The sequence below is a fragment of the Adelges cooleyi genome, unplaced genomic scaffold (genome assembly GCF_023614345.1).
Source record: "Adelges cooleyi isolate 19-005CV unplaced genomic scaffold, UGA_ACOO_1.1 ACOO_flye_CR_arks_rails_tigmint_CR_PRNA_376, whole genome shotgun sequence".
Lineage (NCBI taxonomy): Eukaryota > Metazoa > Arthropoda > Insecta > Hemiptera > Adelgidae > Adelges > Adelges cooleyi.
The window spans coordinates 10,927,616-10,942,622 of record NW_026096053.1 but is presented as its reverse complement, the minus strand read 5'-3'; the positions used below and the strand labels follow the sequence as shown (position 1 = coordinate 10,942,622).

The 15,007-nt window shown below is 36.3% G+C and overlaps 1 protein-coding gene across 5 annotated transcripts in view; it reads right to left on the bottom strand.

Moving 5' to 3' along the window:
- Positions 1–15,007, bottom strand: part of LOC126840445 (insulin gene enhancer protein ISL-2B) — a 35,652-nt gene that overhangs the window by 1,779 nt on the left and 18,866 nt on the right. For 4 of the 5 annotated variants that reach the window (XM_050576188.1, XM_050576187.1, XM_050576190.1 and 1 more), the window contains 4 exons: positions 12,580–12,793; positions 9,727–10,058; positions 3,040–3,356; positions 885–1,091 (listed from right to left, as the gene is read on the bottom strand). In XM_050576188.1, the coding sequence (XP_050432145.1) occupies positions 885–1,091; positions 3,040–3,356; positions 9,727–10,058; positions 12,580–12,793 (1,070 nt within the window). The remainder of the gene's footprint in view (positions 1–884; positions 1,092–3,039; positions 3,357–9,726; positions 10,059–12,579; positions 12,794–15,007) is intronic. The other variant, XM_050576189.1, reaches the window with a different exon arrangement.

The window sequence follows — 15,007 nt, the reverse complement described above, 5'->3', positions numbered from 1 at the left end:
AAAGGGTCATTTTTGGCGCAGTTTACCATCTCCCTTGAGTTTTGGTGTGTTTCTTTTGCCTACTATGGAGCCAATAGTAATATCAATAATAATAATAGTAAAACACTATATAGATAGTATAATATGGACACCATCGCCAAGACGTGACGATATTATTGTAATGTTTTTGGGAAACGAAGAATTTGTAATATTACAAATTATATGTGTATCGTATATGAGAAACGAGACGAATACTCGTTTTGGAATATTAAATACCGCAGCATACAGGGTAGACGACGGAACTATAGCTGGTTAAACAATTACCGAATTGAGTTTTTTATTTCTCAACGATAGGAAAATAATATATTAAGCAATGTGGCCCACCCTGTATAACAACACGACTCGATAATATTATTTTTATATATTACGAGGTAGCGGACGACATTGTCATGTGACATCACACCGTGACCGCGGTGTAGTTATAGTAATAATAATAATAAAAAAAAATAATTATACATGCTCAAGGGCAGTGTAATCCCCCGGTAAGACGACAGCCCGCACTGCATATTATTATACTATAAAGTCGTGTGCGAGTATACTGTTACGCGTTTCAAACACACACTACCGGGATTATCCTTGTTGTCGGGTATACCGTGGCTACCGCTTATACGTAATATTATTATATAGTCTTGGGCATATTATTAAGTACGTACACAAAGTGTTAATGAAAAAAAAAAAATACAGGACAATTCTTGACAGCGACGGTCCGGAGAAAAATAATAAACCTCATCCGTATAGGTTTATCGTTGTACGTATACTTTTTTTTTATTAAATATTTACACGAGCGCAGCTGTGTTTGAAATTTTGATTTAATAAAAAAACAAATATTACAATAATATATATACCTGATTAACGAGCTGTTGGAAGTGCGGTTGACTGGTGTCGACCCGGTCCAGGTCGGAGTGCAGCGCAAACTCAGACAGCGCCTTCCACGGCGGTTGGAAACTCTGCACTTCTATTTGGTTCATGCCCAAAGGGCTGTCGTGCCGGACCGGGCTGGACGCGACCATAGGTATACCCTGCATGCTGCCGTAGCCCATTTTTCTGCCGTCCTGCAAACGCCATTATTACACAACGTTGTTAATACAATACCAATCTTGAGAATATAATATAAAAATTATAGAATTATAATGCGATTTTCTTATTCGTATAATACGCGTAACCCCCCCCCCCCCCAAATCATATACCAATATGATATTATGTAAATCGTGCTCGACGTAGCTTCTATTAACGGATAACCCATTCGATATAGAAATGGGTTAAAAATATTGATCGACAACAAGGGCCCGAGGACAAACGCGCGCTATGGTTTATTTAAGAACGTTTGCGGTGTGGCGGCGGAAGACAAAAAAAAAAATAAAAATAAAATAAAAGAGTTATAATAAAACGACGGGCCCACGTCAGACTTATATCGGTTGGGGAAAAAAACGCACCGCCCAAGTCGTTGGCATACCCTCAACGAGCCGTCTATAAGCCAAATTGACGTCTTGAAAACGAATACTGGCAGGTATTTTAAGAAAGCGTGCCGACAACTTACAGCTAACCGAATATTAAATTCAGACAAAACGCGAATATTAAAGCAAAAACTCTGCGTTTTTAGTATGGGTAAGTGACACGATAGACACATATGTGTATGATGTTTAATATAGCATCTGCCACTTTCGGTATTTTTAAATATTACTACTTGTCGAAACGGACAGGAATGATTCGAGTATTTGTTAATAGTTTCGAATTTTTGCTGAACTCATATTTAACTAACGTTTACAAATATAAATACCCAATTTCAACAATCATTCAGAATTATGTTAATTGATAGTACTATGTGACCGTACGAATACTTCTATTGTTATTTGTACATTTATATGCCTAATTGACGGATGCCTATTTTGATATCGATTATACTACATAGTCATCCTGGGACGTTAATAAGTATGATAATTGTATAGGCTGAAAGCCGTTGACGGGGTCCGAGTTCCATCTTTAGAGCGGTTTTCTCAATACCGCACAGCAAACAAGTTTTGAATAGATTTTTCTATACTCTCTTATAGGTCGGCCGGCAACACTTTTTACAAGGCGTATGATCTCGTGCCATCCGGCGGCGGCAACGTCTTTACCGGCTGTGGACCTTACCTATATATGTATATTATTATAGGCGTATCTCTATACAGCCGGCATATATAACACACAAACCTGTGCATAATATTATAATGGTGACGCGGCGGCGGCTGTGGCGTTATTTATTAATTAAATTAACCCTATCCGATACTTGTAGAGGGATACACATATTATACAAACATATATACCTATATGTTTATATATAAATCGTATGTGATAAATACGATGCGGCAGACTGGCGTCGTCGACCAGAGGGAAATAATATTACCGCCGAGGAAAATACACGGATTCTTCGGTGGCGACGACCGGCGCCAAACGGACGAAGCGATGGCGACACACGTATATAATGTACACACTATATTATACACTATATACTTATTATACACGGCGTGTAATCGGAAGGCCGTAGTGGTCGCCGGTGGTGCGGCACCAACCGGTTTTCAAATGTCCGCTAAACGAAACTCGAGAAATTCTCGGGTACACGTATTTAATATTAATACTCGGCCCATAGTAATTATTACAACTTATACAATAAACGTACAAATACATAAAGTTGGGGTGGGGTGAGGGGACGCGCATATTCGACAACCGAAAACCACATATTATTATATCAAGTCGGACTGCCCCGATGTCAGAGGTTGTGCGCGGTAATGATGTTTACTTGTGCATAGCACCTCAATAATTCCAGAATAACCTATAATTAATATGTTATGTACCCGTTGTTTGCCCTCCGAGTATAAAACGTCCAAGGGTTGTACGTATTTTAAAGCCCCTTGTAGCACATCTATTATATAGTATACCTATAGCTTCCAGAATGTCGACCCTGCGGCACGAGATTAAACTTTTTGCGGGAGACCGAAATATTACAATTTTATATATGCGTACTTTGTCTTGTTGGATTTGCTGTTTGAGGGCGATGGCGCGCTTCTTGTCCTTGCACCGTTTGTTCTGGAACCACACGCGTATGACCCGCGGACTAAGTCCGGTCATCTCGACCAGTTGCTCCTTCATGAGCGCATCCGGCCTCGGGTTGGCAGAGTAGCACGTCCTCAGGGTGTGTAGTTGCTTTTCGTTGAGCACGGTCCGGACCCTAGTGGGTTTGCCGTCCGACGAGCCTTTGCCGGCCGAACCAAGCCGGCTGTTACCGGGTCCGTCGGATCCCGTTCGACCAGAACACTTGTTCGACCCCGATTCAGAGGAATCTGCAAAAAAAAAAAAAAAAATGACTTCAGATAAATCTGTTGAATAAAACGGCCAGTCGCGCTCTTCTATAATTATAAGGATCGTCGAAAATCCTTTTTAGCAGTCTTACAACAATCAAACAACTTTCATGACCGTGCCATCCTACATAAGCTCATCAATTGAGCTCCTGTACATAACGACATTTTGTCTAAGAAATTCGCACTATTTCTGTTGCGCAATTACATAATATGTATGCACCATGCAACACGGTATACCGCGTATAATGATTAACAATAATATAATCCTTTATTATGTACTTACAACACTTTATTGACGAGCGGTAATGACGTGGAAAAATGATTGCTACGCATACACGACAAATGGATTAAGTGCGCGGACTTGTGGATGATTCGGTGCCGGGTTAAGTGCGCGGTGCGTTTTAATGGAGGGTTCTGTTGGAGCGTATACGTGTAAGTATAGGCGGCCTAGATTTCACGCCGGGATTTTCGGGAGTGAAAAAAATCCTGACGCGGGGTGCTGAAGAGTAAACATACGGGAAGGCCACACAAGTGGTCCAGTTCTCATGGTCCCTTACATCCAGTCCGTACCTCGATAACCCTATCTCCGTCCCCGCCACCGTGTACACAGCACACACGACGGAAAAAAAAATCACCCACGACAGCTGCGAAAATATTCGTTTCGGATTTCCGTCTCGTTCTCTTATGATGATGTGATGTGTGTGTGTGTGCGTGTGTGTGTGTGTACACGACCCTGTATATGTAGAGGCGGTGTGATGGAAAACCAATGTATAGTTGTTAGGAAAAAAAATTGAATTTATATCGGAACCGCATAGGAGGGAAGTGTCAAAAGAACGTGACAACCGTCATAATATAAGAATTCATTTTAATATATTATAAAATAATATATCAATTTATAATGTGGAACGAATAGATGCGCCGCTCGGTAATGAAACTATAGAACTCTTAGGTTACTTTAATATACTTGACTTCGAGCTAGCAATAAATTGATTCCTCTACTACGGCCGGCTTACGCTGTGTGAAATGGAAGTTCTAACTTATTTTATTACATAGTATAATCAAGTCGAAACATTTTCTATAGTCTCTAAACTCTATTAAATGTTTATAAATGTTCAATGGATTCGGATTTTGTTTGAGAAATAATTTAAACAACTTATAAAGCTAAAATTTTCTAGCAAGTTTCCCCGGTAGGCAGTATTTTTAAAAACGAGGGAAGTAGAGTAACTCTTTAAAAACTTCCTTCCCGTGTTTTTTCATTCTCTCATTTAAAACGTCGAGAAAAAAAAAGTAAAATCGGGGATTTAGCCTACAGCGCGAAAAACAGCAGAAGTATACTTATACATCTAGATATATTTATATAAAGCACCTGCAGTCGCAAACGAGTATTTTACGAGGGCGAATCCTGAGCAGAGAGCTTTATTTTTAAATCTCTGAATATAGCGCGATAATATATTTTTTCTACCCTTGTTTTTTCGCAAAATATATCTGTATACATATTTTTGTATATAAATATACGCAAAACCCTTTATCCCGAGTATTAGTTTAATATTTTATATCTCTTCATCCGCTTTTCTTTTGTCTAGACGTTGCTGGGATAGGTCTTTTTCATATTTTGAATTTACTCAAGAAAGCATTAACAATACATTTTTACCGCAATATTTATCGGAGCATATAACGTAAAGCTTATGTAAGTCGGTTGACGCTCATAAAAGTGTGATAAACGCAGTTTGGAGAAAGAGTTTATGGGAGAACATATCGTACTAGGCAGAAGTCAAGAGGCCACTTTTGTACTTGTACTATTATAATATAGGCAAGTTCACTCATTTTTTGAAACCGAATAGATAACAATCTCCTTCTCTCCCTTTTACTTCTCTAGTGCGCAACGCAGAGTTGAACCTATGGCTGCGACACCGACAACGTGGCTTGACAAGAATCTAATATTGTAACATATTATTGTTTACTTGTGATGCACACTCCGTAGGTAATTTTTAACTTAACATATCTAAACCTATTGAGACGTCACCCGATCCCCTCGAGTACGGTGGTCGTAACGCTTTCGGGACGGTAACTGAAAATTATCGCGTTTTAACCGCATTATATGATGGGGGACGAACTTACACACTATCATAACGATATATAGGTTTAGGCCCCCGGGGAGAAGTTCCTAGTCACCGGTGTCCTGCAGCTCTGCAGCCAATAGGGAATTGCCTCGACGTTTACGGCCCGCGGTCGCTGAATTACATCCGCATAACCACCGAAGAAAAGCCCTGCTTTCCCGATCCGAACCGGAAACGTTTTTCAATTTCTCAATATAATAATATAACGTTACATATTATATTATTATATACTGCAGCCCTACCCATACGCCGTAATAATAACAATAATAATAATAATACTGTTGCGGTTTTGCCGGCGTGTACACAATACATATAATAGAAGCGTGTGGGGTATAGCTATAGGAAAATAAAAAATAAATAAATAATAAGAAGGCAAATTGAGGGTTGTCGGCTGGATTGAGTGGTGTCTTCGCGTCCGGAACCGTTTGTATTCGAAAACCGGCGTTCCGGCACCAACGTCAAAGGCCACGTGACGGTTTTATTGCATACTGTATTATTATATAGTATATTATAGAGTTCCCCCATATATACTAAACTTTCCGTAATACACAATACGTGCAATCGTCTTACATATATATATATATATATGCATATAATCTATAAATCAAAACACAAATACAGATATGCGCGGTTAACTTAATGTTTACTGGTATTGGCGAGGTCTTAAATTGAAAATATTTATAGTAATCCTAAATTGAAACAACTGTGTTATTATTAATCGATTCCCCGTCAAAAACAGTTGATGTAAAATAATAGTGACAATTTTTCTATGAAATATTATTGAAACTTGTTATCGTCGTGTGGTTTAGCGTTTAGCAATGTTAACGTTATTCGCCTTTAGACTACCTTGGTTGTAGTTCATGAAGACACCACGGGCATTGTCTCCTAAAACCCGGGCAGAACCTGCATGGATACATCAGCCACAATAGTTTAGTAGCAGACAAAAATAATTTTAAAAGCAAAAAGTAACTTTGCATGTGTCCATTGTAATATGGCTTGTCCGTCTACTACACACGCATTATAGCGATCAATGTTGATATGTATTTGCCATATTATCATTACAGTATTGACTTTACTTAGGTATACATACCTATAGGAATTTGCATGTTACAAATCAGATTACCTTATACGTATCGAATTGCGTTATGTCATTCGAGACTAATAAGGACACGCACAACCATATTAGACCATAATATATATAACATAATTTGTTTGTAATAAAAAAATGTATTAAGATTTTTATCATCGAGAAAGGTGATTATGAAATTTTCGTTACAAAGTGCTTTGAAGCCAGTTCAGAAATGCTTCGCTTTTTGTGGGATTAAAACCAATATCAGCTCGTCGCACAGAAATAGTTACAATAAATTTGTGTGAAAAAATTGTATTTTTTAAAAACAATCCCCCCTCCAGAAAATCTGCTTAAATAAAATGTGTGTACTTATACGCGCTTGTCGTTGGCGATGATTAGGAAATGTTATGTTTCCCATCTCCCCACGAGTCAAACCGAAAACGACGCCTATTATAAACATGAAAAATTATATTATACTCATATACGCAGGCCGACACGCGGGACTAACTCAATTTACCAAACTAATTTCATTAACCCCGCCGGTGATATCATATTATATTATAATATTATATACATATGTGTGTGCGCTTGTGTGTAGAAAAGTGAAGTTAACGCTAAACATCGGTGAATGGTTTTGGGACACGGGGTTGAATATATATATATAGGGTTTGTTTTGTAAATAGGGTTCGTTTAGCGCGCGTATGTCCGTTGCCGCCGCGGGGTAAAACGCGTCGGCAAGGGCGAGGTACACACGCGCAAAAACGACTTCTGCCCGGCACTACCCTTAAGAACCATCTGAAAACGCTTTTAACGTGATTAAACTTACCCCGGATCCTATATACCGCCCTCTATTTTTTTTTCCCCGAGTCCGTTGACGCGTAATCGATATTTTATATTGTATGGATAGACAGACGCTCGGACGCGCGCTTAGAGGGACAATCATATTCGGACCCACAACACCGTGTAAGTATACACGACGCTTCGGGGAATTACCTTGTACCTGGATAGCGTAAAATTCTTAACGTATACGGTGGACAAAATAAAAAACTGGCACGTGCGCACTGAATGAGTTTGAAAATGCCCTGTCGTTGAAAATATAATTCGATTTGAAGTTTTAATAGATGATGCGGGTTGAATGCATTTTTCAGAGAAATTTAGTGTGATATATTGTACACCATACAGGCTTACGACAATATGCTTCTATTTAATGAGCAATGGCTATTGTCTTTTGCACGTTATTGTTAATACACGAGATTCAGATTATTGAACTCTGTAATCGTAAAATAATAAAAATTCGTTATGTAGACCTGTGCACTTTACCGTCGACAGGTATATGATATGAGCTTTTATAGCACTAACATTTAATTCTTAAAAATATAACGGTACAATTATCATGAAATGGCTTGTGATAACAATACAATACACGTAAATAACCATAGAAAAAAATGCATTAAAAATTACAATTTATTAATCCTTTTTAAATTTGCACTTCTCACGTGGCAATAATATATTTTTGAAATATTTTATCGAAAAGTAGAAAATTTTGTTTAATATTTTTGATATTGTCGACATTTTTTTTATATAGCATTTTGGCCGAAAACCAAACATAAATATTTCTACAACAGTTTTTTAAATATTACAAACTAAAAAATGTACAGTTATAATTTTTTTTTTATTTGGGATATTATTAGGCATTATAATTTTGTATGTCAAAGGATAGTGTACTGTATATTATACAATCAGTATACACTATACTACAGCTGTTGTTAAAAAAAATCAGAGTTGATGTAATATAAATTATTATATCGTATCGATTTATGTATACGTGTATATGTTTAGAAAAAAAACGAGGTGCGAGTCGGTGATATCAATATATTATGTATAACGTGATATTTATATTATATTCTTTATGCATTATAATAACGGACGGTCGCGGTCGGGTGGAAATCTATTAAACCGGATTTTACACGACAGTATGTATAAACTTTTAGAGGGGACGCGGGGAGGTTTATTGTAGTCGACAGATATATGTATCAATGTATAATAATAATAATAATATATATTATTATGTACAACACGGAACAGCAGGGGACAGCGCCGCCACCGAGATTAGGGGTGGACATGCTCCGTGTCGCGTCGTTCGGTTTCCATTAGGCTAATGACTCCGGTCGTCATACAACACACCCGAACCACCACCACCACCACCACCACCACCTACTTCTTCTTCTTCTTCTTCTTCCCATACCGAACCGTAACCGTTTCCGCACCCTTAACACTTTGACTAAAGTTTATTTGCATTGCGCCGCGATGGACAAACATTACATACCAAAGCGAGGTAAAGCCCTTTGTCGAGCAGCGGGCAAAACTCAGCGGTTAAGCAGCGACAAGTTCATAATATACATATATATATATATATATATATGATTCATACATCCAAGTCGCCATAAAAACGGCTATAATGTTTGCTTTTAAGGTAATATGTGCGTCTTAAGACCGCTTAGCAGCGTGTGAAAAAGCTTCTGTTGTATTGTATGATTTTTTTTTATTAGAAAAGTGGTAAAATCAACCAACCTTGACAGAATGAAAGACTATGTATCAAGAGTACAGATATATACTAGTTTTATTAGTATACAGAAATGGTAAGCTAGTCCTAAAAGTGTTATATTGGATAAGTCCAGTTGCAGAGTGTTACATATGAATTATTCCGTTAGTCTTTAATAATATGTGATTATTTACAAATAAAAATAACGAATAGGTAATGAAAAAACTAAGAATAGTGATTACAAATATTCTCAACAAAAAAACCATAGCATGAATGGTTTTTTATTCATTCGAGTAGATACTTATGTATTGAAAAATATAACTGATCATTTCTGTTGACTTATCTTTTTGTACATTTTTTTTTAGCTAAACAATACGAATTAGCGTTCGACCTCATAAAAAATGTATCGTAAGTAGTAAAAATGAAACGTGATGACACTCACGTTGTCATAATTTACAGTCCAGGGTTGATACGTTTTTAAACATTTTTTGTTGTTATTGTTGTTAAAAAAAAACTACAAATTTGACCAACTTTGTTTTACCTGGTATTTTTCGGTGGATAATTTTACAACTTGGCGGGCAACTTAAGTGTTTATATTATAATATAATCGCTGTTTGGACTTACCGGAATTCGACCCTTCGTTGTGGTGTAACGAGTTGTTACTGCTGGTGTTGTGGTCGGCCAGCGCGGTGTTGTTGTTGTTGTTTTCGCTGCTTTGCAGTTGGGCGGCGATTTTGCTCTTGGCGCTGCTGCCGTTCACGTTCGGATGGTGGTCGTGGTCTTGTTTGCACAACAGCGTGTCGTCCCTGAGCGCAAACTCGTCTCCCGGTATCAGTTGCCTGCTGCACGCGTTGCACCTAAAGCACTCCATGTGGTAAACTTTCGTCTTGGCCCTCATCACGAGTTCGGTCCGGTCGAAGCTCAGGTTGCACTTATCACATTTCGTGCCAAATAGTCTGCAAACACAATGGATTATTATTTTTTATACACCGTTTTTGAAACACCGGTCCTGTGAAATTTAAAAAAAACACACACACACACTTATGACATCCGTCAAAATAATTTAATTATAGTTTTAATCGTAGCCACAATTGTTCGCAGCGCATTTTTCGACCGACGCCTTCGAATGATTTCGCAGAATTTAACGTCCGAAGAGTTTCAAGTCGTGTCTTTTTTTTAAATTTTTTTTTGGAAAAAAAAGGGACAATCATCATTATAAATATTATAAATAAGCGAAACGAAAAAACTCGAAGCTCGAACAAGCTGACAAGCGCCGTGACGAAAAACACTCGGAGATATTGGATACTGGCGGCGGGGCCACCCAACGAGGCGATTTTAAAAATATTTTAATAAACAACTTGTCAACCCACAATTAGCGCGGTTCAAACACATACTGCACCGCAGTGCACGTCTAGCACTTATAATATTATCACTACACATATCTACATACACCGGAGCATATTATTCCCATTTCTGAATTTAACACGTGTGTGTGTGTGTGTGTGCGCGCATCTTTCGAGCACGCTCTATTCTGACATCATAAAAATCTTCCTCACTACCGTACTTACGCTGCTACCGCGCCTTACATAAACAAACATTATATATCCTACCCATCGCTTTCCGTTTACATAATAATAATATACACACACGCGGACCGCAAAAACATTATTATTGTTATTGTTATTGTCGTTGGACATATCGCTATATGATTAATGTTTACTCCGTGTTTCGAACGCTTTCCGAATGATTTACAGTTTAGGTATACATATAAAGAAGAAAAAAAATAAATTCCCGCCGAGCAGTATATAATATAAACAGAAAGAGAAAAGGTTTCGACATCCTTCCGTTATCCCGGCATTGCTCAACAACCAATTATTCCGCCTCGTTTACTACTGAACCGAAAAATTGCTCATATAGAATGTATTTTCATGTATAAAATAAAACACAACAAAATGAAATATTTAACGAGAAAACGCACTGTTTTTCTTTTGTTAGACAAAACAAATGGTATTTTGTTGTTAATTTTATATTTTCGCACCCAATTATAAATGATAAATATTAACTAGTTTTTATTTTTACACAAAATGTTGTCGTCTCGACAATATTATTTATATTTCATCAAATGCGATGATTCAATGGCGTTATTAAATAAATTCGAAGGCCGACTAAATAACAGGCTCTGGCCTACAAAATTAAATACAAATCGATATACCTAACATTATTATTAAATAGAATATATTTCTTAGAAACCGCTTCGGCTATATGAACAAATATTACGATTTCAGCATTTCTCAATCGTCTCAATAAAATTTCTCAATATAAGGGTTACTACTTACTATACAAGGAATAAATACACAATTGAACTAACTAAATAGTTGGCAAAATAAATATTTAGTTGGCACGACTATTTATTTGGTTATTCCAACTATAAATCTATTGTGACCCTGTATCAACCATAGCTGTGTGATACCGCTGCGGCGTATGAAGTATACCATATAGCTCACACTATAAAAAAAGTTTGTCGTTTGGCGGTATTCGTGTGTGACCCTCCGAAACAATAATAAATATATAGAATGCGAGCGTTTATTGACACATTGTCGTCTGTCATGGAAGGCCCCGCAGCCGATTTATTTACTCAAAGGGGAATCGGGTATGAGTACCGTGTAAACATCGGCTGGCATTCGAAAACAAGAGGCGTGCAGATGCATTTGACGTCCGTCAAAAATGTACAGTGTAATCATATAAAAAAAGATCGAATGACCTCGGCCACTGACAACACAAAAGTTACTCTAGATTTGCCCTCTCCGAGGCATGTAAGTATACAAACGACGGTTGGGAAACACATTTTTTCGTGCACAAAAAAAAAAAACAATATATGTACCTAACTACACTGAAATTTACCTTGGACACTCTCAGACACCCCAAATCTATAAAATAACATATAATCATTGATTATAGCAAACATAACATAGAGAAGGAAATTTACTCAAACCAAAAAATAAATCACCATGTTATACTAAACGTGATTCACCAAAATAAATATTACTTGATTGTACACAAACGCAATATTCGTGTTAAGACGTTATATGGTTGCCACTTAAATGCTTATAATATATTATTATGTATATTTGTAATCCATCACATTTTTATAATCGGTATAAATTTATGACACATTGAGAGTTATAGGTTAAATATTAAGACATCAAAGTTAAAAACCGAAACGAGCCTATTTTGGTTGCATATACCTACATATTATTTTCTGCAAATATTAGATTATAACACGTGTCAAGCTGCGGTTATCCGTTGGTATCTACTACAATGATGTAAGTATTTTATATATAAATATGTACCTATTATACCTACAAAATATAATTATCTTAAAATTAAATTGTCCAACTATTGTAATTACTATGTGTGTATATTGTTGATTATATTGTATAGTCACGCATGCATATACAGTCGATTAATTATAATTACCTGACATAATCTAATTTACAATAGGTTTTCCCGTCTCTCACGAAACAGGTACAATGTTCGTCCAAAAACTGATGGCACTCGGCGCACTTTAGGCACGCTGCGTGCCACTCCAGGTCGGGCGCCACTTTTAGTATGTATTGGTCGTTTATCGCACCGCCACAGCCCACGCACAGACTCAGCCGCCGTCTCTCTGAAATATCAATTAAAAAAATACCTGATTTTAAATAAAATCTATATACATATCAATCAGTACGGAGCATTTCGAAAAGAATAATCATAAGGGAATATAGGCGAATAAGGGAATCATAGGCGGAACATGAGCAATCGTTATTAATAATTGCAAAAAGGTAGATTTTTTTTTTACAGCGAAACATTTATAGGATCAGTAATACCTACACATTTTATGTTTGTGCTTTATTGTACATTATTATGAACGATAAAACAATCTATATATTTGTCTATAACATGAAAGTCGACACATATGTCATTATATTAATTCATAAGTAAAAAACATATGATTTCCACAGTTTTTATGGTGATATTAATTATTTTTGCATAATTGTCTTATTTTCGAGTGTTATAAAATATTAGACATAATGATTTTAACCAAATAAATACTTAATTTATTTAACGAGAATCGTTAAATTATAGAACATAAATTATCTACATAGGTAGGAAGGTAATTGCGTTCACAGATAACTTTTTTTTAACTAGATAATAAAATTAATATTTATCTAGTAGGATATAATATAGAAGGTATAATAATTTTTATTTAAATGATTTTGTCTAGATAAAGCAAAACACTGACTGTTTCACATGAACTAACAAGTAGTATTTAATATGTTAATCTTCTAATACTCGTTTAATTGATACGGATTTATTCAATTACATACAACTTCGGTTGGTAGTATAATGACCTAAACCATGCATAATACTTATAATTTTTATTTTAATCAGTAGTCTAGTTTAGTCCGACTAAAGTGGGTGTAGTATATATACAGATTAATATATGTAATATATGTACAAAGTGATAGAGTAAGACAGCAAAGATAGGGTATTTAATAGTATTAATAGACGGGGCAACAGCCAACAGCGGTACACAGGTAGGTACACTGTGTAATAAATATACACGTGCTTTTGGGATTTTCTTTACATCATTGTGTATATAAATTATTGCTTGTAATTATTTATACTTCAGATTAAGTCTATACCATGTAGTATATAGATGGTATACGGTACGGTATAATTTCGCACGTGTCATGTGGACGACGATTCGGCCGCGCTTATCAAAAAAAAAAGGTTAACAACCGTCAATCGTAGTTATTTATAAACATGATATATGTAAAATATTCCATTAAAATATTATTACTATTATTATATATTACAATATAAAAACAAATGGCATTCATATAGGCAGTATATTGTATATTTTGACGTGGCCGTCGTATGTGTTGTGTATAATATAATACCTATATACAAGGATAATCGGTAATAATATTGCGGCCGTCTGTTATTATTTTTTTTTACACACAGGACAAAGCGGATGATTCGACCGAGCGTGCGTGTGAGTATAATAATATGTGTAGAAACATATATTGTAAACAATATATCTATATAGTATATTATATATGTACATAAGTACTGCATATGTATCGGTGTGCGGCCAACGTTGCGGTCGTTCTATTGGTCGTACACGGGCACAGCCCTCGCCGGGGCGGAGTCCAAAGCATACGTCGATTCAAAACCCGTTCGGTGAACAGATAAGGTCTCTCTTTGATGTGCCGCCGCCATGTTTGTACTTGCACGGGATCGACGTGTTTCGAACGACGAATATTATAAAATTATATAGAATAAATAATAATAATAATGTATATTGTGTTCATATAGGTATAGAAGGGTAAATGGTATAGGAAATACCTATATGTACACCTTAGTGAAGGTAGACGACGATGCACAAGTATATAAAACCTAGAGAGAGGGGGGCTACTAGAGGGGCGGGAGGAAGGTAAGGAAATTCGAATTCCTTCAAGATCTCGGGAAAAATGTCAGCAACTAATTTGGCATTACCCAAAAGTAATGGTTTTTTAAAATTATTTTTACAATCAAATATTTGTATTATTTTATTTTTAGCAAAATGTCGAAAAATGTTCGAGTCTAATTTTCCCCAGCTGTCCTCTAGTTGCGTCACTGCATAAAAAATGGATTTTGGAGTCTAACAAGCGATGTACAAAATTACAAGATTAAAACGATAAAAAAAAAAACATAAGGCGGGAGCACAGATATGCTTAGCTATATTATAACTAGATAGCCGACTTCCTATAACAGCAATATCGACCTTTCCTTATCAAACAACAGCCCTTTGATTATATTTTTCTACTTGATAAATGATACTATATTGAAACTATACGTATTGGGAGTGTGATAATTA